The following is a 26,319-nucleotide window of genomic DNA, read 5'->3' on the forward strand; positions in this document are numbered from 1 at the left end:
TCCGATCATCACTGATGTAATTGTATCTCATCTCGGCGAGATTATGAGTTTGGCTCGGACCTCGCATATAATTAAACGCTTTCGGGAGTTTTGCATCGATTTTTGCTGTCAAATTCCGGCCAAGAACTAATTACCAGAGGCCTCGAGTTCTACTAAAACAATAACGACGGCGGCCTTGCGGTCGCTCGACACAAATTACATACACCATAATTATTCCACGAGTATATCATAGTCGGGGATTAGTTCATATTGTTACCGGACCCGGATCGATCAAGTCTGCACCGCGTTTTGGTAAGACTCGACTCATCCAGAGTCGGTATGATTAATGCGTGCCGTGCGTTCCTTTGTATGCCGTCACAATGCACCTTTATGACTTGGTGTTATCGTCTTGCATCTAGAGTCAAGACGGTCCACTCGTTTGTCCAGATTTATTGTCACTGAAATAATATGGAAATTTGTGAGTCGGCTCGTTACGTGATTATTATGTTTCCCTCTTAAAATTTATTATCGACGAGTTTGAAGTGATGGAGTCGTCGTCGAGAACTGTCATTTTAGGTTAGTGACTTTTCACCGTAGAAAAAAAATTATTTCAGTTAACGTCACATTCTTTATCGGGTTTGGAGATAAGATAACGCAACAAAAGGACGGTCAGTTCTCTGTGTATTTTGCTACCGAACACAAATATTTCTCCGGCATTCCTGTCACGACACATTGTAGGTCCAGTTTGGAGGATGTATAGAGGTAGAGCCGCTTTCCGTTGTCTTTTATTCGGCAACTCTGTATTGTGAGTGTCTGAAAGTGATTTTTGTTGTAGGTAAGTCCTGCCCGCGGTCCTGTCCGATCTAGTCTGCAAGGTAATTTACCCAATTAGTCGTCGGCCAAAGAACTCTTTATCGGGTTATCGGTTCGACACGACAACGAACGATTTCTTATTGTGCATCGGCATCGATTAATTCGCTAATTAATTAATTCGGAATCGGACGACGTAATTGAAAGAAAACAGGAGTCGTAATTGCGTTCGGCGGTCCGGTGGGGCTTCGCCAGCCAGATCAAACACGTCCTAAATATGGTATTCCCGGGGTATTTCCGCTCCGTACGCTGTTATTTCAGATCTAGTCCGAGGAGGTCGACGCACAAAGAGAATTCGTAATTGTAAAAATGAACGGGAATGTCGACCGTGTCCCGGTCTATTTTTACGTTTACTCGCTATAAAGTTGATATGTCAAAACAAGTTTGTTATTTTAAACACGAAGCGAGGTTGGGACTCAAAAACAACCAGATTTGGGGACCCATCGGACGAAATTCGAACTGTCGGTAACGGCGGAGGGCGTCGCGACGGCGACGTGCACCAGAGACATACGGTGCTGCCGGGTTTTATCAAAATCGAAACAATCAGGTCAGACCTCCCAGAAAAAAAAATCAAAATGGTTTTTGTCGGAAATGTGAACTAACTGAACGCTGCAGTTCAGGTAAATTTCACAATACAGGGTTTTGTAGTAGAGTTTGCCCTTGAAGGACACTTCAGTTTTTATTTGTAAATTGCGCCGCGTCTTATCGTGTTTAAAGATGGATTATAATTTTTTATTGTATGAATTTATATAAAATACTTCACGAAAGTAGATTAGCTATAAGTAAAATTTAAACTGATCAAACAGTTTGAACAAAACAAATTGTTATTTAAAAAAAATATAAGAATCAAGTAATACAAGGTGTCTCAGCTAAGACTTTCGAGCCTAATATCTCGGTTATTTGCCAACGGATTTTTATGAAATTTAAAATGCAGATATTTTAGATCGTGAAGGTTCAATTAGTAATAATAAAATTACCTCAAGTTAAAAAATGTAATTTTAACAAATGTTTCCTTTATCGAAAATTATGCGCGATTATTATTAGATTGTTAAACATTAAAAAATAGGGGTCTACACAAACAATTAAGTAAATCACTTGTCTGATTCAACGAAAAGATTAGATTTTGTCGTTAAAAATTTAATGTAAAATTTGAAGTTATTTGAGCAGAGTTACCTTTTGAAACAATTGATGATTAATTGCCAAGCAACATTTTGTACACCCTTTAGTCTGTCAAAATTGGGCGCGCTTTATTAGAAACGTCAAATTGCGAAAATTTATTGAAAATACTCTAAAAATAGACTACAGCGGCAGAAATTTCAATATTGTTGAAAAAGGAAAAAAAAATTGCCTATGGAGAGTGTCGTAAGAACTTCAATGACAGTTCGTTTTCTCGTGGAACACTATCCAAATGTAGGCTTTACAAAATGTGAGGTTAAGAGAGTCGTCAATTTATTTGAAGACACAGGAAGCGTACGTGAACTAAATTACCTTGCTAAAATATCCCGATCGTGTTTTAGTCCTTTATGGAAGACTTAAAGCATCCAGTATAATAAATTACGTCCAAATGTTGTCTTTAACTTTGTAAGGGTTTGTAAGGTTAGCAAGATAAACGTCAAATATGTCACCTGCGCTTCTGCGAAAAGGGATGACCAAAATTCTGCAAAATTGCACGTTTGTTTCATACGCGTCTACGTTTTTGCATTTCCAGCCACGTTTAACACAGTTTTCATCTTTTTTCTTGCAAACCAGACGTCTTTCAAGGACGAGTTTTTCCCTACAGCATTTTTATTGACGATCAATTTTTTATGTAAATCTTAATTGATTCAACATTTTAAAAAGGCATGTAAAAATTACGTTTTTAAGACTTGGGTGATTGCATTAATGGGATTGTATTCTTCACCGTCTAAAATATCTGCATTTTAAATTTCACAAAAATCTGCTGGAAAATAACTGAGTTATTAGGCTCGAAAGTCTTAGCTGGGACACCCTGTATAAACTGTAAACTATATTTTTCAGCCAGTGTCAAAGTACACATTTTAAACAGATTTTCTCGATGAAATTGGCCGATTTTTTTTATCAAGAACACTGTCGAAATAAACAGTTTATTGTTGTGTTTGTCGAAAACAATCTCCTTTTTCTATTTTCAACTGACGCCAGTGTGTAGATAAAAATGTGGAATCAATTTCAAATTTCCACTGTTGTGTCAGAAATAGTCAAAATTAATTACATTTAAATTCCACCAATCGATAAACGTGGCTAAAAATATTGCCAAATTAGATTTGTCGCGACTAAATTCCCAAACTCCTTCAGGATATCGAGTAAATCACATTTTTTTCTGATCCCGTCACATCAAAAGTGCGCCCTAACATTTTCAATGGAATTCAGATCTGGCGATTCAGCAAGTCGATGTAAAATTTTTCCTTAAAAAAATATTGATACGGAGATGTGACGACTAAAATCAGCCAACAAAACCTATGAGCTCTTTGAAAACTTCCCCAAAGAAATTAATTGTGTTCTGAAAGCTGCCACACTATTGACATTTTTTTTATGAACAAATTAATTACACTAAACTGTCTTCAATTAAAAATACATAGCTAGAATCGCTAAACCGACAAACATGAAACGGATTATTTTTGTTGCCACATTTTCTTCTTCCTCGTGGAAAATGTTAGAACAAAAATTGTCAAGCTTCTGTAACATCCAGATAAATAAATGTACATGTTGTCGGGAATTTGGTGAACAAAAAAACATTCCACGAGTGATTATATGAAGTAAACAATTTTTAATTAACTCGAAACCTTTGTCTTCAACGTTGGGACGCAGAAAGAATCTGATTTGAGCATCCATTGAAGGATCGAACGAAATTCAAACTGTTGGGAACGGTGTAATCGCGTACAGTGAAATACGCTGCAGTACTCTAAAATTATTTTCATTGCTTATTATTCAAAGAAAAAATTAATTTGCTTTGGTTTTTCTTAATTCTGTAACTATTCGTGCAGATTCTGGTAGCAAAATATTTTTTTTCGTAAACGTGCGTCAGACAACACGGACAGATGACAGCTGCCAATCACTCTCCAGGAGTCTAACCTTCAACGTTTTCTTCCTCACGTCCTCCACTTTTATTTTATCTCTTTAGATAAAATAAGTCATGAGAGGCTGACCCATTTCTGGTTTGTTTTAATTTCAGATTTAAAAATAACTCGAATTTAAACGTGTTGTGATGATTTGAAAAAGCGTTGCACACTTTTCTCGGTAGTGAATGTCGAATTAAAAAGTAAAATTTCAACGTGAGAAACGAATGGGAGAAGCAAAGCGTTTACAAGAATGTAGCCTGGGGCCCCCTAGACTACCTGACATCCACCGGGACATAAATCATCGGCTCCCAAATACCCGGTCGCCCATCAAAATCCCTCGAAAGACCCGAGAGTGTTGCAGTCGCGCGTGCGACACTCACGTCTCGGCGACAAGTCTCGGGGGCCGGTCGCGTGGGCGGCGACGAGCACAGGTATCGATATGTTTATATAATCAGAGGAGTGCGTTAGCTAATCTCGGACTTTCACTTGCGGCGCATGCGTGCGGCGGCGGCCCACTTCTTGTTCTTAACGGGGTCGCAAACTTGACGCGCTAGCTACAACGGGCCCCCAAATAACCGTTCGTGATCATTCACTTTTTACGGCCGACATTCCAGAAGATGGCGGTACAACGGGGGCGACTCCACCCCCGGAAATTTAACTCGTGGGGGCGGCGGTCCCAATTCATGCCAGAAATTCCAATCTGGGAGTCCAGACTCCATGGAAGCTCGATCGGTGTCAAATCGGGTGATCGTTGCACATTTCCTCGGCGACCCAGTTGCGGTTTTTTTCTTCTCTTGTTTCCTGTTCCGTTGCGCAAATCTGTTGGGCGGCTTCTTCGTCTCGTGATGACTCGCTGATTGATTGTTGTCCACCAGGTCACGTCGGAGCGCCTCCTCCACCATACCGAGCGACCTCCGAGTGAATGGCCCTATTGTTCCCCGGGCAATTTACATAAACGTTGATTGTTTACATCTGGCGCGTCTTCCTGGTCGTGCGTGCGTCAACCTTGGCACCGACGGAAGTCTTCGCCGCGGACCAGATTCGTGTTAACGGTGCTGACGGTTTCCAGCTCCCGCATTTTCGCCGTTCCGGTGGAATCGGTGGCGGCACACTGACCCACATGTGGGGACGTGCGGCGACGTTTCGAATCGAGGAAGTCGCAAAAACGCTAATCCGCACGAAGAATCGGGAAGAGGCAGTCGAAGGGTCGTTGCGGCGGACCGCTTCCTGTTTTTCCGGCGATAATGGAGTTTTTCGGGTTAAATATAGCTTAGCGCCTTACTCGGGCAAGTCTATGTCCAGGGGACACTCATCCGGCGAATTTATTGCCGGATTCATTGTTGTGAAAATTTACACGGGACGGTATTGGCACTTGAGGCCGGGGGAGGATCATCGATCGGGGGCGGAATTTCCAAGTGGCCAACCTAGACACCACCCCGCACTTACATTATTTTTCCCTCGATTAATTCCACCGGATTCGTTCCAGATTCGCCCGACTAATAATTTTGACGCGGATAATTCTTGTTTGGATCAAGTTTCCAAGTCCGATTGCGATACGAGCTTCCACTCTTATCTTATTTACTGTTGTTGTTGCTGCATCGTGTGTTGACCGCACCACAATCATTCAATAACTTCGTGATTACAGAAGACACGACGGACGTAGCTTGCACCGAAAATTTATGCAAACTAATGGGTCGTTGTCAGCGGGTATTTTTTGTGACGTACACTCGGCTCAACACCCCCGCGACAAAATACTACATATGTGTATATCCAAAAAAATGACCTTCAAAAAGTGTCAATTGTGTTGGCGCAACACGACGAAATTTATAAGCTTGTGTGTTTTATTTTTAAAGTTTCCTTAAACCCACTTCTAGAAGTTGATGCACTTCGACCAACTTCTCAGATGATTTAATTTTAAATACAAAACAATCACGCATTAATTAAACTCGCTTGAAAGTTAAACCTCAATTATTTTCTCGTATCCCGCAGTGTAGATTTTTTTGTGTTGTACACTCGGCTCACACATATGTAGTTGTTGTTAGGTGTTCGTCGATACTCTGGGTATAAATCGACAACACTAATTCAATCGTAATAATATTTGACAAGTGGGTTATTTTCCTTTGGACCATTTTAAATCGCGGTGCGTTGCACTTCAAAATTGTTCAGTCTGTTGGAGATAAAAGTGGAATACGCAAGTAGAGCTTCTGTTTCTTTAGTTTGCCAATTAAGTTCCAACGCTGTTGGCAGACTTTTTTTACTAGCTTGAAAATATCCAAAAAAAAGTTTAGCGAAAAGGAAAGTTGGGCAAAGTTTCATGACACAAGATTTTCTCCGAGTTTGTGTTTGAAAGACATTTCAATTTTGATTTCTCAATTGCGCTGGTATTATGTTTTTTAAAGTTAGACTAAAATGTTTATTCTCGCGTAAAATTGTATAGAAAAGTCGATGCAAGTAGAAGATTTGAAATAAGTTAAATTTAAAATGATTAAACAGTTTGAACGGAACAAATTGTCATTACAAATCTTTGGTAAATTGTTTGTTCTAGAAAATTTCGAAACTATTAATAGAATCAGGCAATTCTAGAAACTGTAAACTATTTTTTGTTAAAAAGTGCTGAGGCAATGAAATGGGAAAAGTACGCTTTTGAAACAGATGTTGTTGATGAGAAATTTAACTAATTTTTTTTAATCGCAAACTGTCGAAATAATTACATCAAGATAATTTTATTTCAGTTTATTCTAGTAATTGTCAAGGATCTTCTCCTTTGTCTGTTTTTGTGCAGAGACAAACGTGTAGAATACATTATTTCAAACTTCAATTCTTGTATTAAACATAATGAAATTTAATTACGTACATTTAAATTCCACCAATCTAATAAAAATAAGTAAAATACTCCAGAAGTTACTTTTTCACGACTCCCAGACTAACTTCAAGACATCGAATAAGTTACACTTTTTTTTGTGACCCCGTAGATATCAAAGTTGCACCGTTCGTGCACACGTGCGAACCATAAACGTTCAATGGAATTCAGATCTGGTGATTCAGCAAGCTAACGTAAAACTTTTTCGTATATTAAAAAATACAAATTAATTTGTGATACGTAGGTTTGGTAATTGAAGTCAGTTAACAGAACCTAAAATTCCTTATTTTTTGAAAACTGTGCGCACTATTCACAATTTTTTAATTTATAATGGAATTAATTACACTAAAACCTTTCCAATGAAAGATAAAAATAACGGGTTTTCTTTTAAATTTATCCTCAAAGTAGGCGTTGAAGAGTCGATTGTGAGCGCACCACTCGTCTGCACAGGATATGGGAAAAATACAAACAACCCAAAAAGTGAGGTTAGATTTAAACAGCTGATCCATGGTGTGTAATCCCTGGTGCGTTCTCAATCGATTCTTCAACGCCTACTTTGAGGATAAATTTAAATGAACACCCGATAGAATCTCTAAACCACCACAATTATTTTTGTTACAACATTCTCTTCTTTCTGGTGTAAAATGTAGAAATAAAAATGTGTCAAGTTTTTTAAATCAAGACTCGACACCCGCGGAATAAATTTATAAGAGTGAAATTGTCCCATCGAGTATCATACGTGTGCAGTATCTTGCCAAATCAAAATTTAATCGTAACAATCGATATTAATCTGTAATAAATAAACTTGCACTGTTGCTTTTCGGTCTCAATTTATTCTCGTTAGGTTTTCACCACGCTTTATCGGTTGACCCATTTACACATTTTAAACAGTTGCTCCTGTGTTGTCAAAATCTAAAATTAAACCCAATCGAGATTGCTTTGCAAAATTCAATTTTCAAAAAAAAAATTGATTTGTTTCATCAGATTGCACAAACATGGGTACACCCACGTAATTTTTTTAACTGGGTTGTGATTCGCTGCGTGCCCGTTAACACTAATGGGAAGTAGTTTATCAAAATGGGACACACTTTGATATTTTTTATTTGCACAACTTGGATTGTCTCATTTGGAAGGTTAGTTTCTACGCACCGCACTGTTAAAAAAAATTTGGAGTGTGATTCAGTGATTCCTCGCTTATGGTAAAGAAAAGCTGACCGATTCACCTTGTGCGTTGTCATAACTGGAAGCCTTGCTACCTCTTCGGCGTTGGTGTCCATAAATATTTCGGTGTGGCCGGAGTGAGTTTAGTAATTTTTCCTCGTGACCTCTGCTCTTTCGCTGAAAGCACCAAATATGCAGTCTCGAATGAAACTCGCCTTCATTTCCAAATGCAAATATGGCGAAAGTTTCGCTCGGTGTTTCCCGAGCGGTCCCGAGCGAACTTCTCTTGACATTTTTACCTCTTAGCTTATCACCTGTTAAATCCGCGGCAGAGGTGTGTCGTTGCGTCACTGGTACACATTCGACGGAAAACGCAAATGTCACCCGTCCAAGGACGATTTTTTCGCGACGTCTTGCCCTGCGCCCTGAAGGCGCAAGGACGAAACGTCGACCTTGCGCGGCTTGCGTAGGTCAGGGTGGATTTTCGCGCGGACTTTCACCTGAACCGGAGCGTTCCGCCGCCCCCGGTCGATGCAAAACGTTATTGTTTATGTAATCCGTTTATCCGTAATAAACCCGATTTTTACGCCGCCGCTCCAAAATGAATTCCGCCTGATATCATCCCCCCAATCAATAATTCGACGGCGGAGATTTTTGCCCCGCTCGGGGATACGTCGGTAATGAGGTAGATGACGGTTACAGAACGTTTATTTATCGAACTGTCAAGGTTGTGTCGACTGCATACGCAATCGGTGACGTAAGCAGAGGCAAATCTAGCCAGGAGCCGGCGAGTTGACGGGCGAAGGATCACATTTTCTTGGCGAGGAAACAAACGGTGTCCAGAGTTTGCAGGGGGGGAAAATATCAATTTGATAAAGCGCGATAAGGATAATTGATAGTGGAGCGTTGTGTTCAGCTGCAGCGAGTTTTGTAAACAAGCGTTTGAATAAAAACGAGTGCTAGAATTGGGTGAAGGATTTTATTGAAATTTTACAAAACGTCTGATTGGGTCAGATGAGAGAATCCTTGAGGATTGAATAAATAAACACGACGCAGAATATTCTACGCTGAGCGGTTACAACATGATCTCTGCCACACCACTTACCCTAATTTATTAAGGGAAGGGGAATAATCCCCACATGTAGAATTGTAGAACATGGAAGTGCGTAATCTCGCGGTGGTGCAACGATTGCAGTGTAAGGTCGCGCATTGTCTTGTCGATTCTATTATTTACACCGAGATAAGACTATCTACGAACGCTTTAAAATTATTTCTTGACTAATAACTACTTTTCAATACACTAAATTGCGATTTTTTGGAAATGTCAACAAATTGTTTTGATTTTTAAAAACAGATTTTTTCCAACATCGATTATGAAAATGATACTTTCATCACTCAATTTAGTGAGGAAAATAGGCGTTTGCATCACTAGTGAGGAAAATGGAGAAAGTAAATTCACTAGTGAGGAAAATTTATTTAACAATCTACTACCTACTTATTAATATAAAAATTTAAAACACTGTTATTAGGGGTTAATAGAGGAGTAAAATAATTATAAAGAAATTTAAAATTGAGACTCGTTTTCACAATTCGTGATCAAAGGGCGATTTTCCAATTCGCAATACTATCCTCACTCGCTGCCACTCGAGAGTATTGCTCGTTGAAAAATCAGGCACTTTCATCACTTATAGTGTAATATACTATTTCACATTTACCGCCTGTCAGTTTATATCACTGATTTTTTTGTGATTTATTAATTTAAACAAATCTACAGACACATGTAACAAATGACTCTGCAGCGCACATGGGTCTACTTTTTTTTTTATTTTGAAACTGGACTGATTTGTGGTTCCTTACAAGGACACAATGTTCAGACAGAAATTTTCTTATCTACTTCTATATTTCACTGATTTATGGCCCAGTAAAAAAATAGAATATTCAGACACAAAATCAATTTTGGTCAGAAAACTGCAAACTTTTTGTTACAATTTTCAAAAATCTTGTTATCTTGTTTAGACACATTTAAACTCTTTGAAAATCTAGCATTTACATTTTCCAAAATCATTCAAATGAAGCTCCATTTATCCAAAAGAAGAAAAAATCTGCAACGTCCTTGTGAACAACGGACAATCAATGAAAGGACCTACTCTTGCATTTAGTTTCTACAGAGTGAGCTTGCGCATGTTCTCGTCATTTCCGTTCTCTACATAAAAGATAAAACCACATTTTACTATTCCATTGATCAATTATGATGATAATGAAATTGCTTTTGTAACTTTAAAAAATTAAAACCTTCATTGGCGAGTTTTTTTTAATGCAACTAGTCTTTTTATATTTTTTACCACAAGAAATAACTTGTTTGTGGTAAATTCGTCAATTTTGCCCCACAAATAGCCGTACCAGGACCACTCCTGTGCACCGAAAAGAACCACATTTTTGAAAATGTTATCCATCACTAACAAATACCAAAATTTTCGTCGCCAATTTATGACCGGATGTTATATTGTAGCCTCGCAACGCGCCACGTTCGTGGAATTCACTTTCCGTTGATTTATTGAACCGCCCCGACCAGATTGTAAAATTTTATTTTGTCGGAAAACAACCAAATTCCACGTTTCTCGATCACCCCCGAATTCTGGTCGGCAGCAATTAGCCCTAATGCGAATTAACGAAATTGGCCTGGCGAATTAAATTTTCATGATAGCCCCCTGAAAGACTGCGGCAGGATCGCGTGCCTGCCGCCCGGTCACGATATGTTTTTGATTGTCAACATTATTTCCGAGTCCTCCATGTAAATAGACCTGCAATCTGCCGTCTGATTTAGGTCCGGGGTCGGCACTTGTGCGAATTCGCAGTTCGTTGCGATTTTCCGGGGGCGGCGGTGCACTCGCTTTGGGTGGTGCCGCTATAAGCCGGAGCTAATCGTGTCGACTCTCAAACACACCGAGTTTTCCATTTAACCTCACTATATTTTACGAGCTTTTAGTTAAACAAGTCGAGACGGTTGATTTATCGGGCCCGTTCCCAAACGCACTCAAATTCGTGATAAATTCACCGGTTTATATTCAATTTTGTTCCTTTATCACCGGAAAAAAAAATCACAATGAATATTCATCGCGCCGCGATTATCAACCATACGTCCAAATTAACCCGACTATTTGCAGAATCTGGCCCTGTTCTGCTAATGCGCACCATCGCTTCATTTTACCCCGAATATCTTCGCCCCGCCGCGAAACCACCCTCGTTGTCGCGCCATTCGCCCTTCCCTCCAAATTTGCAATATTGACACTGCAAAAATATTTTTTCCTACCTGTTTAACACCAATTACTACAAATTTAACGAACTGTCAACAAGGATAACGACATGAAAGTAAGTGGTGTGGCGTTACTCGCCGGAATTAATTTAATGTAAACGTTTCGTAGCGCTGAAATGTGTCGTAGACCGGCGGGATTCTTTGTTTTCTACGAAATAATTTCACGATTAATTGCGGCCTTTTAACGTCGAGTATTGCGCCCCAGAGACGCCGCCCAATCGATACAACAACCTATTTTTCTATAAACTAATAAGTACTGTTGGAGCGATAACGACGGTGAGGATCGTTATCCGTCGGTGTTTCCACGAAGCTGGCCGAAGAAAAGTCAGAAGTAATAAAATTGCGTAATTATATAGATTGGAAACTATTCGGTTAAGGACGAAATATAATTAAATGGTAAATAGGACAAGAGAAGCGGTGGAACTTTGGAAATTATGTTTAAGAATTAATATCTTCGTTATCTGGTTCCGTCATTGGTAATTGAGACAGTTTGAGGACCAATGGGGACTGCGCATTTGCACTTTATTTTATTAAACTTGCAGGAAATTGCCAATTACATATGCGAGTCTAATTGGGTGATTACCATTTCTACTTTTCATTTAGTAAGCGTTTATCAGTGTGTTGGTGATAATTAAAATATAACTTTGTCGGGAATTTTTTTTTGAACGGAAGGGGGTTCGACAAGGGTCCCTGTTGCAACCAAGGTGTATATTGGGGATGAGGTTTCTATAGGAAAAAAAGTTGTGAGGGGTGAAAAGAACAAAGGAGAAGAAAAGAAAAGGAAAGAATGCAGGAATGAGTTGAAGAAAGAGAGAAAAGCAGATTATGTTTAAAATAGAGCAATGGGACCGGTTACAGAAAGAAAGGAGACAAAATTATGGCAGAAATAAAAGAAAGAAAATAATAGATCTAAGAGGCCGATTTCAAGTTGACTTGCGACGGTCGCACTTGTCATGGTAACGGCGCAAGAGGGAAAGGTGACGCATATTGGTAATTAATGTGTAGGACAAAGATAGCTACACATTTGCGCTGCACCACCTATTTGCGATCCCTAAGTAGATAAAATGCTTAGAAGGTCAGAAAGGTGAATTTGGAAGATGTGGTTCATGCTTAAAATAATAGCATTTTGCTTTGCCAGAGAATTTTTTTCAAAAAGAGTATTTTTGCGACCTGGATATGGAGATAAAGTCCTAGTGCTAAAGTTTAATAAGTTCTTAGATCTTGTCTTGGCAGTAAAGATTTTGACCAGGGAGAATTTTTAAAAGTTTTGGGTCAGAAAGTCTTAACAATAATTTCGGCCTTTTTTGAAAGTCAGAGTGCTAAAATTTTATAAGTTCTTTGGCTTTCTCTCGCTAATAAAGACTTTCACCAGGAAGTAGAATGATTTGAGGTTTCGAGCTCGACAAAAATTTTGAATAACGATAAAAATAAAGTTTTCGGAGTGATTTTTGAGATTTTTTCAAAATTTTAAAATTGCCAAATGTTCGTATATTGTGTCGTCGATGGACTTACGAATCTTTGGTGGCGGAGACGGCTAGAAAAATTGAAAATGAAATATTTTTAGAAAAGAGAATTTCCATTTTTGACGTTTTTCGCTGTTTTTTGAAAACTCTTGGAAACTAAAGATTCTTGGGCTTTGTCATTGCAATCAAAACTTTGACCCGGAAAGAACATCTTGGGAAGCTTTGGGGTGAATAAAATGCCACAATAATAATGATAATAGATTTTGTAAAATAATTTTTGGGATTTTTTCAAAATTTTGGTAGCTAAAATTTGCCATTTTCGTATTTTGTGTTGTCTATAGACTTCCGAATCTTTGGTGGCAGAGACGACTAGAAAAATTGAAAATCAAATATGTACATATTTTTATAAAAGAGAATTTCCATTTTTGACGTTTTTCGCTGTTTTTTGAAAACTCTTGAAAGCTAAAGATTCTTGGGCTCTGTCATTGCAATAAAAACTTTGACCTGGAAAGAAAATATTTGGAAGCTTTGGGGTGAATAAAATGCCACAATAATAATAATATGTAATAAATTTTGTAAAATAATTTTTGGGATTTTTTCAAAATTTTGGCTGCAAAAAAAATTGTCAAATTCTGGTGATTTGCGGTAGGTTTTCATAGATGTAGAATCTACAATTTCAGACATTGTTCCCTTCCCTGCTGTAAATTCCCTCGGCAGCCTCCGACTCCCATTTCTTCGATCCACTGACACCATTCTTCATTTCCATTGTTCCAATCCGTCTGAAAATTGAGCAAACCGCGTCGTGTCCGCGACAAGGCCGACCATTTGTGTTGTTACCTTGAGTACACGAGCTCTCCACCTAGCCCATTTCTTTCCACTCGAAAACGCGACATCCTGGTGGCCACCTCCTCCGTGGCGAGCCCCGAAACCTCCTCCGATTTCCGTCCGATCGTATTCTACTTGCACACATTTTGACACACTTGTTACGGATACGGTTGTCGTCACTCCTCGTGCCATCCTTGACACGCTATTGGACGCTGATGTCTCTCGTTCGATATTTGTGCAAGAAAGGAAAGTTTTTTTCGTTGTTGTTGGTCGCGCCACCCGCATACCGATCAATTATGTTCAAATCATGACGCCAATCGCAACAGCTTACGCAACCGCTACGTAACGTCACAAGAGACGCAGTTACGCTACGTGCGCAACGCAACGTAAAGCGGAGACGTCCGTAACGCAAACGCCGACAGACATAACGTAATAATGAATTTAGATTATTCACGAAAACAAACAACGCTTGCGTCGTCGTGTTCTACTTGTGTTAAATTTCAACGCAGTTCGCGGTCGGTTGGAGCGTTCCAAGCGATTTCCATGAGGGGCGAATCTGGACGGTGTGCGGGTCACCAAGTACAGAATTTGTTTGATTTCTTTTGTGCAGTTCTCCCCTCCTGATATAGAACAAAATGGCGGGTTTTAAGCGTCGCTTTGCTATTATCTGGAATTTTTGTATCGATCTGCACCTACACGATCTTGTCGCTATCGCAGACAGGTTGAATGCACAATGTACCTCATTCAAAGTTTAATAACAATGGAACCGGATCGGTGTCGGTCGCCATTTCCGAATGAAAACGTTGTTTACGTTTGAAATATTTAAATTTGTTTTCTTATTGCGCGTATCGATTGTAACTTGTCCAACAAATAACAACAACAGTAATTGGTGGCCGGTCATAAATCCGGCGAACACGGCGACACTGTTGATAAACGGTTTAATTAACACGAAAATAATATTTTAATCAATCATGGCCGATTACTGTTTGTGTGAACACAAAAGGTTATCGAGCAGATAAAATCGTGTGTGAAATGAAAATCGTTACCGCATGATGTTTAAGAGCGGAAAAAGCGTCGAGGTTGTTTGCGCCCTTACCCCATTTAAGGGGGAGAGAACAAGGGCGGCGAGGGAAATCCCATAACCGCCCTCTTGATTTATATTTTTTTATATTTGTTAATTTAGAGCGTGACTTCCATGTGGACGGGCGATTTGACGACGACGACGACGACAACATCGTCCGGAAGTGCAACGTCCCACTTATCAAATTAGAACTGTGGGATTGATTCCATCGGGATTATATCAGTAATTGTGTAATTAATTGGGAGCCACGTACAAAGCGACGTTCTTTTGCACTTTCTCTCGCGTTTGACTTTCACCCTTGAACGGTTACAAAATGAGTGAATGTAAGTCATAATTGAAGAACTCAACTGGATGGGACTCGTTCTCACCAGGACGGTTGCTCCCGAGGAGTTTGCCAATCAATTCCGGTACTTCCGGTGTTTACAGGTCAGCCAAAACAGTTGGCGAATCCCGGATTAGCTTATCGGGACTCGTCTCCCGTCATAATCCTGCCATATTTTGTTTTTATGTCGATTTGATGCTTTTCCATAGGGCTTAGCGTTTATCTAGCGCCAACTCTCCCTCTGTCTTGCGGGTTGGAGTAAACACCGCGGTGCATTTTCTCGACTTTATAGGTTTCGCAAACCGAGCATGAAATGAAAATAGCTACTAAAGTCGCGCAGATCTTAAGACGGCGTCGGGACGCCGAGGCAGAACCTCACGAAATGACCGACGCTCGGAGAATCCGAGGTGTTGCAGCAGATGGAAGCACAAAGGGCGGAGATAATCTGATGAGGAATCATTTTGCGAAAAATTTTCCTCGCTGTAATTCGGATCGGAATCATCTCGGGTTTGTTTAACCAGTCCCCAACTCGTGAATTTAGATTGAAATCTTTAATTAAGGCCGAAAATGTAAAACTCGAGGATTAATTAATTCCAAAAAAAATTTAATGAACAGATCGGATTTGAAGATACAGGAGAGGCGGAAGTAAAGAGGTGGTTTTTGGAAAAGTTGTGTAATAGAGAATGAACGGAGAAGTAGAATGTCATGTCGGAGAGTTATTCATAGGAATCGCACGATCGTTTGTGTTGTCCTGAGGGTGGAAGAAATTACTGAATCGTGTCTCAGGATGTTCAATCGAAGACAAATCGAGCGCGAGTTATGGAATGCGATCGGGTTTGCGGTGAGGGCGCGGCTTATCTTGCTGAAATATGAGATTGGAATGGAATTAGAAGAAATTTGCAAAAATAAGAGGAACAGGACTGTTTATCTGTCAACTCTAAACGAATTCAATGCGACACAAGTCAGGTGTAAAATAAGAAAGAAAAATAAAAAATCGTCGGAAACAACACAAATATGGAGATTGTTTGCAAAGAGCAAAAGGGGTACTGTAGCTCGTTAAAGCCAAGGTAATAATTATTTTTTTAATTATTTTAAAATGTGAAACGCGTTGGAGATCAAGACAAGAGGAACGGAAGATTTTGTCTTTCAGAAAAAACAGTTGTAGTACCATCAGTTGCCAAGATGAGAATCAAATGGAACACAGTAAAAATAAAAATTATAGTACCAGAAGTTGTCGAGTTTACGATTTCTTTTGCGAAAGAAGAAAATTAAATTGAAATTGATTGTAATTAATTTTTATTTCTGGAACCTTAGATACGTTAGAGATCGCGACAGAAACAGAATGACTAAAAGTAGTACCGCATGATGTGAAATTTGAAGGAAGAAAACCAAATTGAAAAAAATAGATATTTTTTTTGGAAGTTTAGACACGTTGAAATCAAAAAATCGTTCAGATTGACACATATGAAGATCTGTCTCTTCAGAAAATAAAAAAAAATCGAGATGGCCATGAATAATACACTTCAGTTGGCAGCACGTAAAAACCGACAGGTCACACATAATGCACACCTTTATGAAAATCAAGATTCCAACGTTCTCGAAATCACTAACCTAACTTTTAAGACTGGCATTTGATAATTGAAATTTTAACGAATTGCCAACTGAAATTTTTGGTCACAGCCAACTCTATTTTTTTTTTTTCGATCTCACGGTACCTTGGGGTTCTCGAGGTCAAGATATTGAGGAAACCAAACCGGCAATTACTCGTATTTTGATAGGTTAAAAGAGATTCGTTTTCTGGGTTAAAAAAGATTCAAAGCAAGAAAAACATAACGATTTTCCCATTCAGGAATTTGAAAACACTTTGAAGGGCAACAAATCGTGCGAGGCAACAATGTGAACATGTTTTCCTTCAAAGAAATGACACATTCATGTTTGAGTAGAGTAGAAAGAAATTGCGAAAGTTCGTATGTAGTAAAATCAGAAACCTGGAGAACAGGACAGGTTGTGAAGGGAAAGTGAAGAACTACACTGGTCGTGTCTTTTGCAACAGCTTTATTACACCAAGTACAATAACTAAATATAATACGTAGTCACATTATATCGTTGAAGCTTTGTTTCCATGAATTTATTACCGAGTCGCATTCCAGAGAAGTTCAATTGGACACAAATCAGGCGTTAAAAATACATTTGCAATTTACTGTCCCAGACGATCAGATTTTAATTTGTAAGAACAATAAAGCATGAAACATAAAAATTGACAGTGCAAGTGTTAAAAAAAATGGAAAGTGTAAGATCTGGAATCGTTTGGAAAAATTGTAGAAAAGTGTATTTTACGTTGTGAATAAAAAAAGCAAGGCCGTTTGCATTCCGTCGGCGCTGTTGTGAGAGCGCGCAGTATCCTGTTGGAAAGAATACTTGAATAGTTGTCGGAATTTTAGAAAATAGTTGGGATTATTGGAGGATTTGGGGTAATGCCCCTGATTGTCCGAAAGTTTCGCAATCCTGCCTCATCTAATAACCCTCCCTCTTTCATTACATCGTTTCCGTTTACGCGTTCGCACTCGAGTCTCGAGAAACGTGACTGTCCACATTAAAAAATTACTCATCCGACGCCAATGACCACACCATTTCAACAATCGCCGATAAGACGACGACCATGGTGGCATCCTTGGTCGAAACGTGCCACCGAAAGGTTACTCCTCGACGAACGAAACTTCCACGGCAAAATTCGGTAAAACTACCGTTAATGAGGCGCGCACCGCTCGACCGCTGTCTTTGTTGTTACAGTTATTTTCAAGAAACTTTCTCAAGGCTGAAGCAGTGGCGTGGTCGCGAAAAAACCACCTCGCTTTCTTCGCGATCGATCCGGAGGAGAAACAACGATCGATCGATCGACCGAGCGGTAATTGGAAGCGGTAAATCATTAGCACGATGCGAATTTTATGGCCGATCATAATTGATATTATTAGCACGCATGTCTAGCCTTATGAACCTTGACAGCGAACGCGTAGTAGAGCGCCAAGGTTCCAGTGACAATAGTGACGTTGCGACTCTTCGGGTACCAGTGAAGTAAGTGAAAGCGACGTTGCGACAACCTCTCGGATTCGGACGTTTGCTAACAATTTGGCAAAAATCGAAGCGAAACGAAAGTAGTCGCGCAAGTGGTACGCGACCTCGATCGGTAGAGTACGAGCGTGCCGTGTGGGGTCGCGCTCATCCGGTTGAGCGTCGATCCAGTTTAATAATGAATCGGGCCAAATTGGCCTCTCCAGGTGGAGTTTAAGTATACGTTTCGTGTAACGTACGAATTACCACTTTAATAAATGGTTGTGTGAATGATTTTATCGGCCAACACGAATTATTAAATTACGAGGATATCGTAAAAGTGACAATTTCATTTCGACGGGGAATTATGTTAATGGGATTTTTATGATACATATCTGAGTTTTGTTCGGAGCTGACCCAAGTTCACGGCCGGAATCGTTTACCGACGAATACATTAACATGATTCGGTCGAGTCGAAAATTTTTCTACCGACGCTTTTTATGGGTCGCATCATCGGGGATTGTCTCGTTTGCAAACGCAATCAAAAAATTACAGACGAGTTTGCCAACTATTCTAATAATCGATGATGGGAATCACACAATTTGAAAAATCTGGGGGAAAAGGGAGTTGGGGTAATAAAGGGACGGGATTGATTTGCACGACTTCCTGTCTCGACGGAGAAGTCAATTCTTGTACGGTTTCACTCCGTATATAATTGTTATCTGCAAGCTGAGGGATACACTTGACTTGGCAGATAAGAATTTACGGACATTCTTACTTAGTCATCGACCACTGTTGGCACACAAAGAAATAATCTCGATGCATTCTTCGGTCGGAAGAGTGAAAAAATCTCGGGCCAACGATCGAAAGTTAAATGTTCGTGGCAAATTTCAATTCGGTTCGATTTTTACAAGAGTGATAGAATGTCAAGCGGCGTAGAAAGATCAGAATTGACAAGATCATAACGTTTTCATCTTGTCGTGTTGAAATCTAGACAGGGTTGGACAAAAGACACCAAAAAAACCTTCATAGTGAATAAAGATTTGCTTCTTCGCTACAAGTAAAAGTAGTACTGAAGGTGAAGGTCCAACAAGTCCATATGAAATTATTTTTCACTGTACCGGAAGCCTGACGCCTTGATTGTCAAGATAAAGAGATAAAAAGAAGAGAATCTTTGAAAGTGATTTATAATCATTTCTAACAAAGATTTTTCTATGTCAAAAGAAGTACCACAAATTGTCACTGTTGATAAATCAATTCTCAAAGAAGAAAAGCACCCTGAAAGTGATCTTCTAAATTATTTATGAAATCTGAGGCCCTTGAGCTAAAAAATCGTTCAAAGCAGCGGACACATGAAAATGTTTGCTTTCTAAAGTGGTACCAAAGGTTGTTAAGATTAAGGTGAGACAGTGATGATTAATTTTTTTAAAACTTGATCAAAAATGGAGGAACGACCACTTTGAAAAGGCAAAAGTAGTACCGTGAATGGTCAAGGTTATCCATTTTTAACCCGAGCAGAAAATCTAATTGAAAATTGATATTTAAATTGCGTTGGAAATGTGAGACAAAAGACACACAAAAAAAAACAGTGAATAAAGATTTGCTTCTTCGCAACAAGTAAAAGTAGTACTGAAGGGGAAGGTCCAACAAGTTAATTTGAAATTATTTTTCACTGTACTGGAAGCCTGACGCATTGATTGTCAAGATAAAGAGATAAAAAGGAAGAGAATCTTTGAAAGCGACTTATAACAATTTCTAACAAAGATTTTTTTATGTCAAAAGAAGTACCACAAATTGTCACTGTTGATAAATCAATTCTCAAACGAGAAAAGCACTCTGAAAATGATTTCCTACATTATTTATCAAATCTGAGGCCCACTAGAGTTAAAAAATCGTTCAAAGCAGCGAAAACATGACAATGTTTGCTTTCTAAAGTGGTACCAAAAAGGTTGTTAAGATTAAGGTGAGACAGTGATGTTTATTTTTTTTTAACTTGATCAAAAATGGAGGAACGACCACTTTGAAAAGCAAAAGTAGTACCGTGAATTGTCAAGGTATCCATTTTTAACCCGAGCAGAAAATCTAATTGAAAATTGATTTTTAAACTGCGTTGGAAATGTGAGACAAAAGAACCAAAAAAAAAAAAAACAGTGAATAAAGGTTTACTTCTTCGCTGCAAGTAAAAGTAGTACTGAAGGTGAAGGTCCAACAAGTCCATTTGAAATTATTTTTCACTGTACCGGAAGCCTGACGCCTAGATTGTCAAGATAAAGAGATAAAAAGGAAGAGAATCTTTGAAAGTGATTTATAATCGCTTCTAACAAAGATTTTTCTATGTCAAAAGAAGTACCATAAATTGTCACTGTTGATAAATCAATTCTCAAAGAAGAAAAGCACCCTGAAAATGATTTTCTAAATTATTTATGAAATCTGAGGCCCACTAGAGTTAAAAAATCGTTCAAAGCAGCGAAAATATAAAATCTTTGCTTTCTAAAGTGGTACCAAAGGATGTCAAGATTAAGGTGAGACAGTGATGAATGATGATTAATTTTTTTTAAAACTCGATCAAAAATGGTGGAACGACCACTTTGAAAAGGCAAAAGTAGTACCGTGAATTGTCAAGGTATCCATTTTTAACACGAGCAGAAAATCTAATTGAAAATTGATTTTTAAACTGCGTTGGAGACAAAAGACACCAAAAAAAAACGTCATAGTGAATAAAGATTTGTTTCTTCGCTACAAGTAGTACTGAACGTGAAGGTCCAACAAGTCCATTTGAAATTATTTTTCACTGTACCGGAAGCCTCGAGCATTGATTGTCAAGATAAAGAGATAAAAAGGAAGATAATCTTTGAAAGTGATTTATAATCGTTTCTATCAAAGATTTTTCTATGTCAAAAGAAGTACCACAAATTGTCACTGTTGATAAATCAATTCTCAAAGAAGAAAAGCACCCTGAAAGTGATCTTCTAAATTATTTATGAAATCTGAGGCCCTTGAGCTAAAAAATCGTTCAAAGCAGCGGACACATGAAAATGTTTGCTTTCTAAAGTGGTACCAAAGGTTGTTAAGATTAAGGTGAGACAGTGATGATTAATTTTTTTAAAACTTGATCAAAAATGGAGGAACGACTACTTTGAAAAGGCAAAAGTAGTACCGTGAATTGTCAAGGTTATCCATTTTTAACCCGAGCAGAAAATTTAATTGAAAATTGATGTTTAAATTGCGTTGGAAATGTGAGACAAAAGACACACCAAAAAAAAACAGTGAATAAAGATTTGCTTCTTCGCAACAAGTAAAAGTAGTACTGAAGGGGAAGGTCCAACAAGTTAATTTGAAATTATTTTTCACTGTACTGGAAGCCTGACGCATTGATTGTCAAGATAAAGAGATAAAAAGGAAGAGAATCTTTGAAAGCGATTTATAACAATTTCTAACAAAGATTTTTTTATGTCAAAAGAAGTACCACAAATTGTCACTGTTGATAAATCAATTCTCAAAGAAGAAAAGCACCCTGAAAATGATTTTCAATGTTATTAATGAAATCTGAGGCCTGCTAGAGTTAAAAAATCGTTCAGAGCAGCGAAAACATGACAATGCTTGCTTTCTAAAGTGGTACCAAAAAGGTTGTTAAGATTAAGGTGAGACAGTGATGAATGATGATTAATTTTTTTTTTAAACTCGATCAAAAATGGAGGAATGACCACTTTGAAAAGGCAAAAGTAGTACTGTGAATTGTCAAGGTATCCATTTTTAACACGAGCAGAAAATCTAATTGAAAATTGATTTTTAAATTGTGTTGGAGACAAAAGACACCAAAGAAAAACGTCATAGTGAATAAAGATTTGCTTCTTCGCTACAAGTAAAAGTAGTACTGAAGGTGAAGGTCCAACAAGTCCATTTGAAATTATTTTTCACTGTACCGGAAGCCTGACGCCTAGATTGTCAAGATAAAGAGATAAAAAGGAAGAGAATCTTTGAAAGTGATTTATAATCGCTTCTAACAAAGATTTTTCTATGTCAAAAGAAGTACCATAAATTGTCACTGTTGATAAATCAATTCTCAATGAAGAAAAGCACCCTGAAAATGATTTTCTAAATTATTTATGAAATCTTGAGGCCCACTAGAGTTTAAAAATCGTTCAAAGCAGCGGAAATATAAAATGTTTGCTTTCTAAAGTGGTACCAAAGGTTGTTAAGATTAGGGTGAGGGGTGAGACCACGAAAAGCAAAAGTAGTACCGTGAATTGTCAAGGTATCCATTTTTAATTACGAAAGTGAAATTGTTTTTTTTAATTATCTTTGAACCCTGCTGTGTCACCTTGGAGATTACAAATTATTTTAAGTGATAGAAAAACCAATATTTTCGTCTTCAGAAAAAACCAAAGTAGTACGCCAGTGTCAAGGTCATGAATCAAAACATAAAAATTACACTGGAAATTATTTTCAACACTAGAGATCAAAAAACTTCGATAACAACAAAAATATGAAGATTTTCACAAAAGAAGAAGTATGTAGTACCAGTGGTAGGAGAGAGTTCAAGAAATTAAATTTTTGTTGAAAACTATTTGCATGTTGAACAGAGATGTTTTTCAGATTGCCCTCGTGTTTTTGAGATGATTTTTTAAATAATACATATTTACAAAAACGAAAATTCCTCCTTTCAAGGCTGCGCTATATTTTTACGACATTGCAATTCAACATGATTTTGTAAACTTGACCATCTACGCACTTACGTTATCGGTTAAGCTCCTACATCCGAAGGTCAGCCTTCTCAATCTTATCTCCGAACTGATAAATATCCAAAAAATCATCAAACCAGCTGGGCCGACAAATTATGAAATGGTTTATTGACATTTGAATGTAAACTGCCGCGAGAGGCGCCACCGGTCAACTAGGCTGACCAAAAACAAGGCACGCTAATCACTAACCTTGACTGTTACAAATGAGAAGTAGTCGGAAAATAATGAGCTGTATAAATACAAATTAAAATAAACAACAAGAAAAACAAGAGCGCGTCGCGAGCTAGCGGTCAGTTGTTTTGGAAAACAAGCGAAGTTTTTCAAATGGTGTAAAAAATGGTGTCGTTATACATATTTGGTACCTATTTCAGTATAAATCTTATCTTATCTGTTATTAATGTGTTCGGTAGTAAGTTTTATAATAGTAGGCAAGTCTTTATCTCTTCAGTTATAAAATAAAATCCTGTAAAGGATCAATATGGTGTGATGGGCCTCCATTGTTTTGTGTAAAATTTCCTTTTGAAGGTGTTCCAATAAAAATATGTAATGATGAAATAGTACCAGTTTAGACATGTTTCCGTTTGTTGCAATCCACCGAATTTAACAAGTGTGCACTTGTGTAAGCTTGCCCTCTGTGCTGTTGCAGAAACGACCTCTGCATAATGAATTAGTTTGTTAATATCCATTGTTCTTTGAAACCGCGGTGTAATAGAAAGTGTGATCGAATTGTTTTTGCAAGATGATTCTGATTGTCGTTTTGGTTGCAGTGTGTGAAGAAGACCCCGCGGTCGCCACGATGAAGTCCCCGCCAGCCGTCCCCGATGACTGCGACGACATCTTCGGCCCCCCGCGCACCTACCCCACCGGCTACTGCCCGCCTAAGAATCGTCCATCGATGATTTCCGCCAAGTACCGGCAGAAAGAGGAGCGCCGCAAGGTCCTCAAGATCAGCCTGAACAAGCTGAAGAAGATCGAAGACCCCGAGTCGAGCCTCTGTCGCTCGGTCCTCATCAACAACACGATGAAGCGACTGCAGCGCGAAGCCCGAGACGAGAAGATCCAGAAGCAGCAGCTGAACTACCCCCGTTGCTACGACAACGACAACATCCTCAACATCAAGAGCGAGTTCATCAAGAACGAGAGCAAGTCGAGCTTCGAAGAGTCCCAAGTGGACTTCGCCGTCGAGAACGACTTCGACGCCAAACTGGCTGAGGAGATCGTCACCGCGAAGAACATGGAAGTGTTCAACGAGCTGGTGGAGGGGAACCTGAGCCTGGAGCCCAGCTTCGCGGGTGCCAACGTGGTGCAGGAGGCGTCGAGGAAGCGCTCGTTCGACGACATGGAAGACTGCGACGTGCAAGACGTGCTCAAGCAGTTCTACATGCCGCCCACGCCGAGGATGCTGACGTGCATCGACGAAGACGAGGAGGGCGCGGAGGCGGCGCCGAAGAGGGCCAAAGTGGAGGAGGCGGACGCGGAGTGTGATAAGAACGGTGATTACAGTGTGAACAGTTTCATCAACAACAATATACCGAGTGAGCGGTTGAGGTATGCGAGTCAGGGCGAGACGGACTCTAGTTCTTTCAGCTGCGGCCAGGCGTCGCTCTTCAACGAACTCCAGAATAACGTTTACCACAATCTGATCGCCTCGCTGGAAACGTAGCACACCGGCGCCACCTAGGCAACGATCCAAGTTCGATTATTTGTGATAGTGTGAATTTACTGGTCGGGGGTTCACCGAGCTGTCCATCGAAACTTCCCCGTGACTTCACATGGTTTTCCTTTCCGAACTTTGCTTTCAGCGGCCAGCGAAGAGTTCGTTCCTCGCACTTTCCCTTCTCCGTGTCAATCTCTCGGCCGGCGAGAGCGAGATGTCTGTGATATTACGATTAAAGCAAATGTGTTAAAGGTTAGATCAATTTTAAAAAGCCTGTACGATATAGACTTAGGTAATACAATGAGAGTTATCTGTAAAGATGCTTGTAGATTGAAAAAGTTTGTTGGTGTCACTTGCCGCAAACTCCTTACAATTTCCCGGCACTCGTAGAGCATTTAAAGAAACTTTGTGTCTTTGTGGCTTTAATAGCGATATTGTCCCCGTTTCTTCATATCCATATCAGATGATCTATGCAGCAGAAATTTAGATACATATTTTTGAAAGAAAAGTGAAAACTAACATTAAAACGACAATTTTTGATAAAGTTTTTGAATTTTTTATACCTGCCAAACGAGACGTATTTTTGACGTAGCACAGCGCTTCACCCATCTCATCGGTTTATTTTTCTACGTTATCTTGAATATTTTCTATTTTTTATCGTTGGAAAATTATTATTGTAAAGTTTTTTTAACGCAATTTAGTTAGTCTTTTGTGTTATGGGTTTTGCCATATTTTGTTTTATTCTATGTGTACATAACTATCATTACTACTTCTTTGTTAGTTTATTTATGTATTATATATTTTCTATTCGTTATCTGATCACACAGTTACGACTTATTTAAAGAAAATATTTATTTCAGATGGCATTATCACATCGTTTGTTTCTTTTTATTGTTGGAACTCAAATTGTTCAATCAAAAATGACGCGATCATACAATTATTTTCGGTGAAATTGTTTAAGTACCAAAACAGTGTTACCGCAGATTTACCACTCTTGTATAATAATTATTACTATTATCATATGAATTATTATTGTATTGTATGTACATTAGGCATTATCAAAATTTCAGGTAATGCAATAAAGTACCTGAAAAATACACAACCATTTTTTATACCCTCTCCCTCGTCACAATTACTTCATCATCGCCTGTGCAAATCACATCTTGGTGTAAATTCCGAATGTAAACAACCCAACAATTCGCTATCTATCGGATACATCTACTAAACACGCTGAAACTTGATACTTTTATTTTTTCTTGTAAAGCCGAATGGTGGTCTATTTTTGGAAGCACTCCCAGCTAGTTGCAAGTGCTCAGATTTTTCTTTTCTGGATTTTCGAGCACCAAGGGCAAGTTGCGTAAGAGATGCTTGCTCCACCGCTGTTATCTTATGTAACGTCAATGAGTATTGATCTGATACAGTGGATATAAATACAGTTACGTAGACGACAAATATTTTCTAAAATAAAATGGAATAAAACAAAGAATCAAAATAGCACCTGGGTCGTACTTCATCAATTACAAGAAACAATATTTTGTTCCTGAGGATTACGCATGTTGCAAAAAGATCTTCTGGTAATGCTTAGGACTAGACCTTTTGAGAGCTGCGGAAGTACCTGGCTGGGATTGCACCTGTCGTACCCGTTGCTGGGAATCATTCAATAAATGTTTTTTGTAATCAACCAAAGAAACTAAACAAAAAAACTTGACTTGAAGATCTACAGGTACTAAAATGTAATGTTTATGGTACAGGTACCAAAACTAACCCAACTGTAAAGCATCCCTGCATTGGAAATTAATTTTTCTTGTTGTTTCCTGGGATATATAACCGGGAAAGTGGTTTATATCTAAATATTATAAACTTTCCCGGTTATATACCTAATTTGACATCTGTCAAAGATAACCTCAAAATTTACAATAAATCA

The 26,319-nt window shown here is 38.7% G+C and overlaps 2 protein-coding genes across 9 annotated transcripts in view; both read left to right on the forward strand.

The window, feature by feature from the left end:
- LOC138133863 (uncharacterized) overlaps positions 1 to 26,319 on the forward strand; it is a 77,441-nt gene that overhangs the window by 4,111 nt on the left and 47,011 nt on the right. The window lies entirely within an intron of this gene.
- Positions 510 to 25,497, forward strand: LOC138133864 (uncharacterized). 7 transcript variants are annotated; one of them, XM_069051863.1, is made up of 3 exons: positions 653 to 741; positions 815 to 854; positions 23,506 to 25,497. In XM_069051863.1, the coding sequence occupies exon 3, from the start codon at positions 23,535 to 23,537 to the stop codon at positions 24,399 to 24,401; it is 867 nt and encodes a 288-aa protein (XP_068907964.1). In that variant the 5' UTR covers positions 653 to 741; positions 815 to 854; positions 23,506 to 23,534; the 3' UTR covers positions 24,402 to 25,497. The 7 variants fall into 7 exon arrangements, with proteins under 7 accessions (XP_068907960.1, XP_068907962.1, XP_068907964.1 ...); XM_069051859.1 differs by lacking the exons at positions 653 to 741; positions 815 to 854 and adding an exon at positions 510 to 555; XM_069051861.1 differs by lacking the exon at positions 815 to 854 and having other exon boundaries at positions 591 to 741.

The sequence above is a fragment of the Tenebrio molitor genome, chromosome 6, assembly GCF_963966145.1.
Source record: "Tenebrio molitor chromosome 6, icTenMoli1.1, whole genome shotgun sequence".
Lineage (NCBI taxonomy): Eukaryota > Metazoa > Arthropoda > Insecta > Coleoptera > Tenebrionidae > Tenebrio > Tenebrio molitor.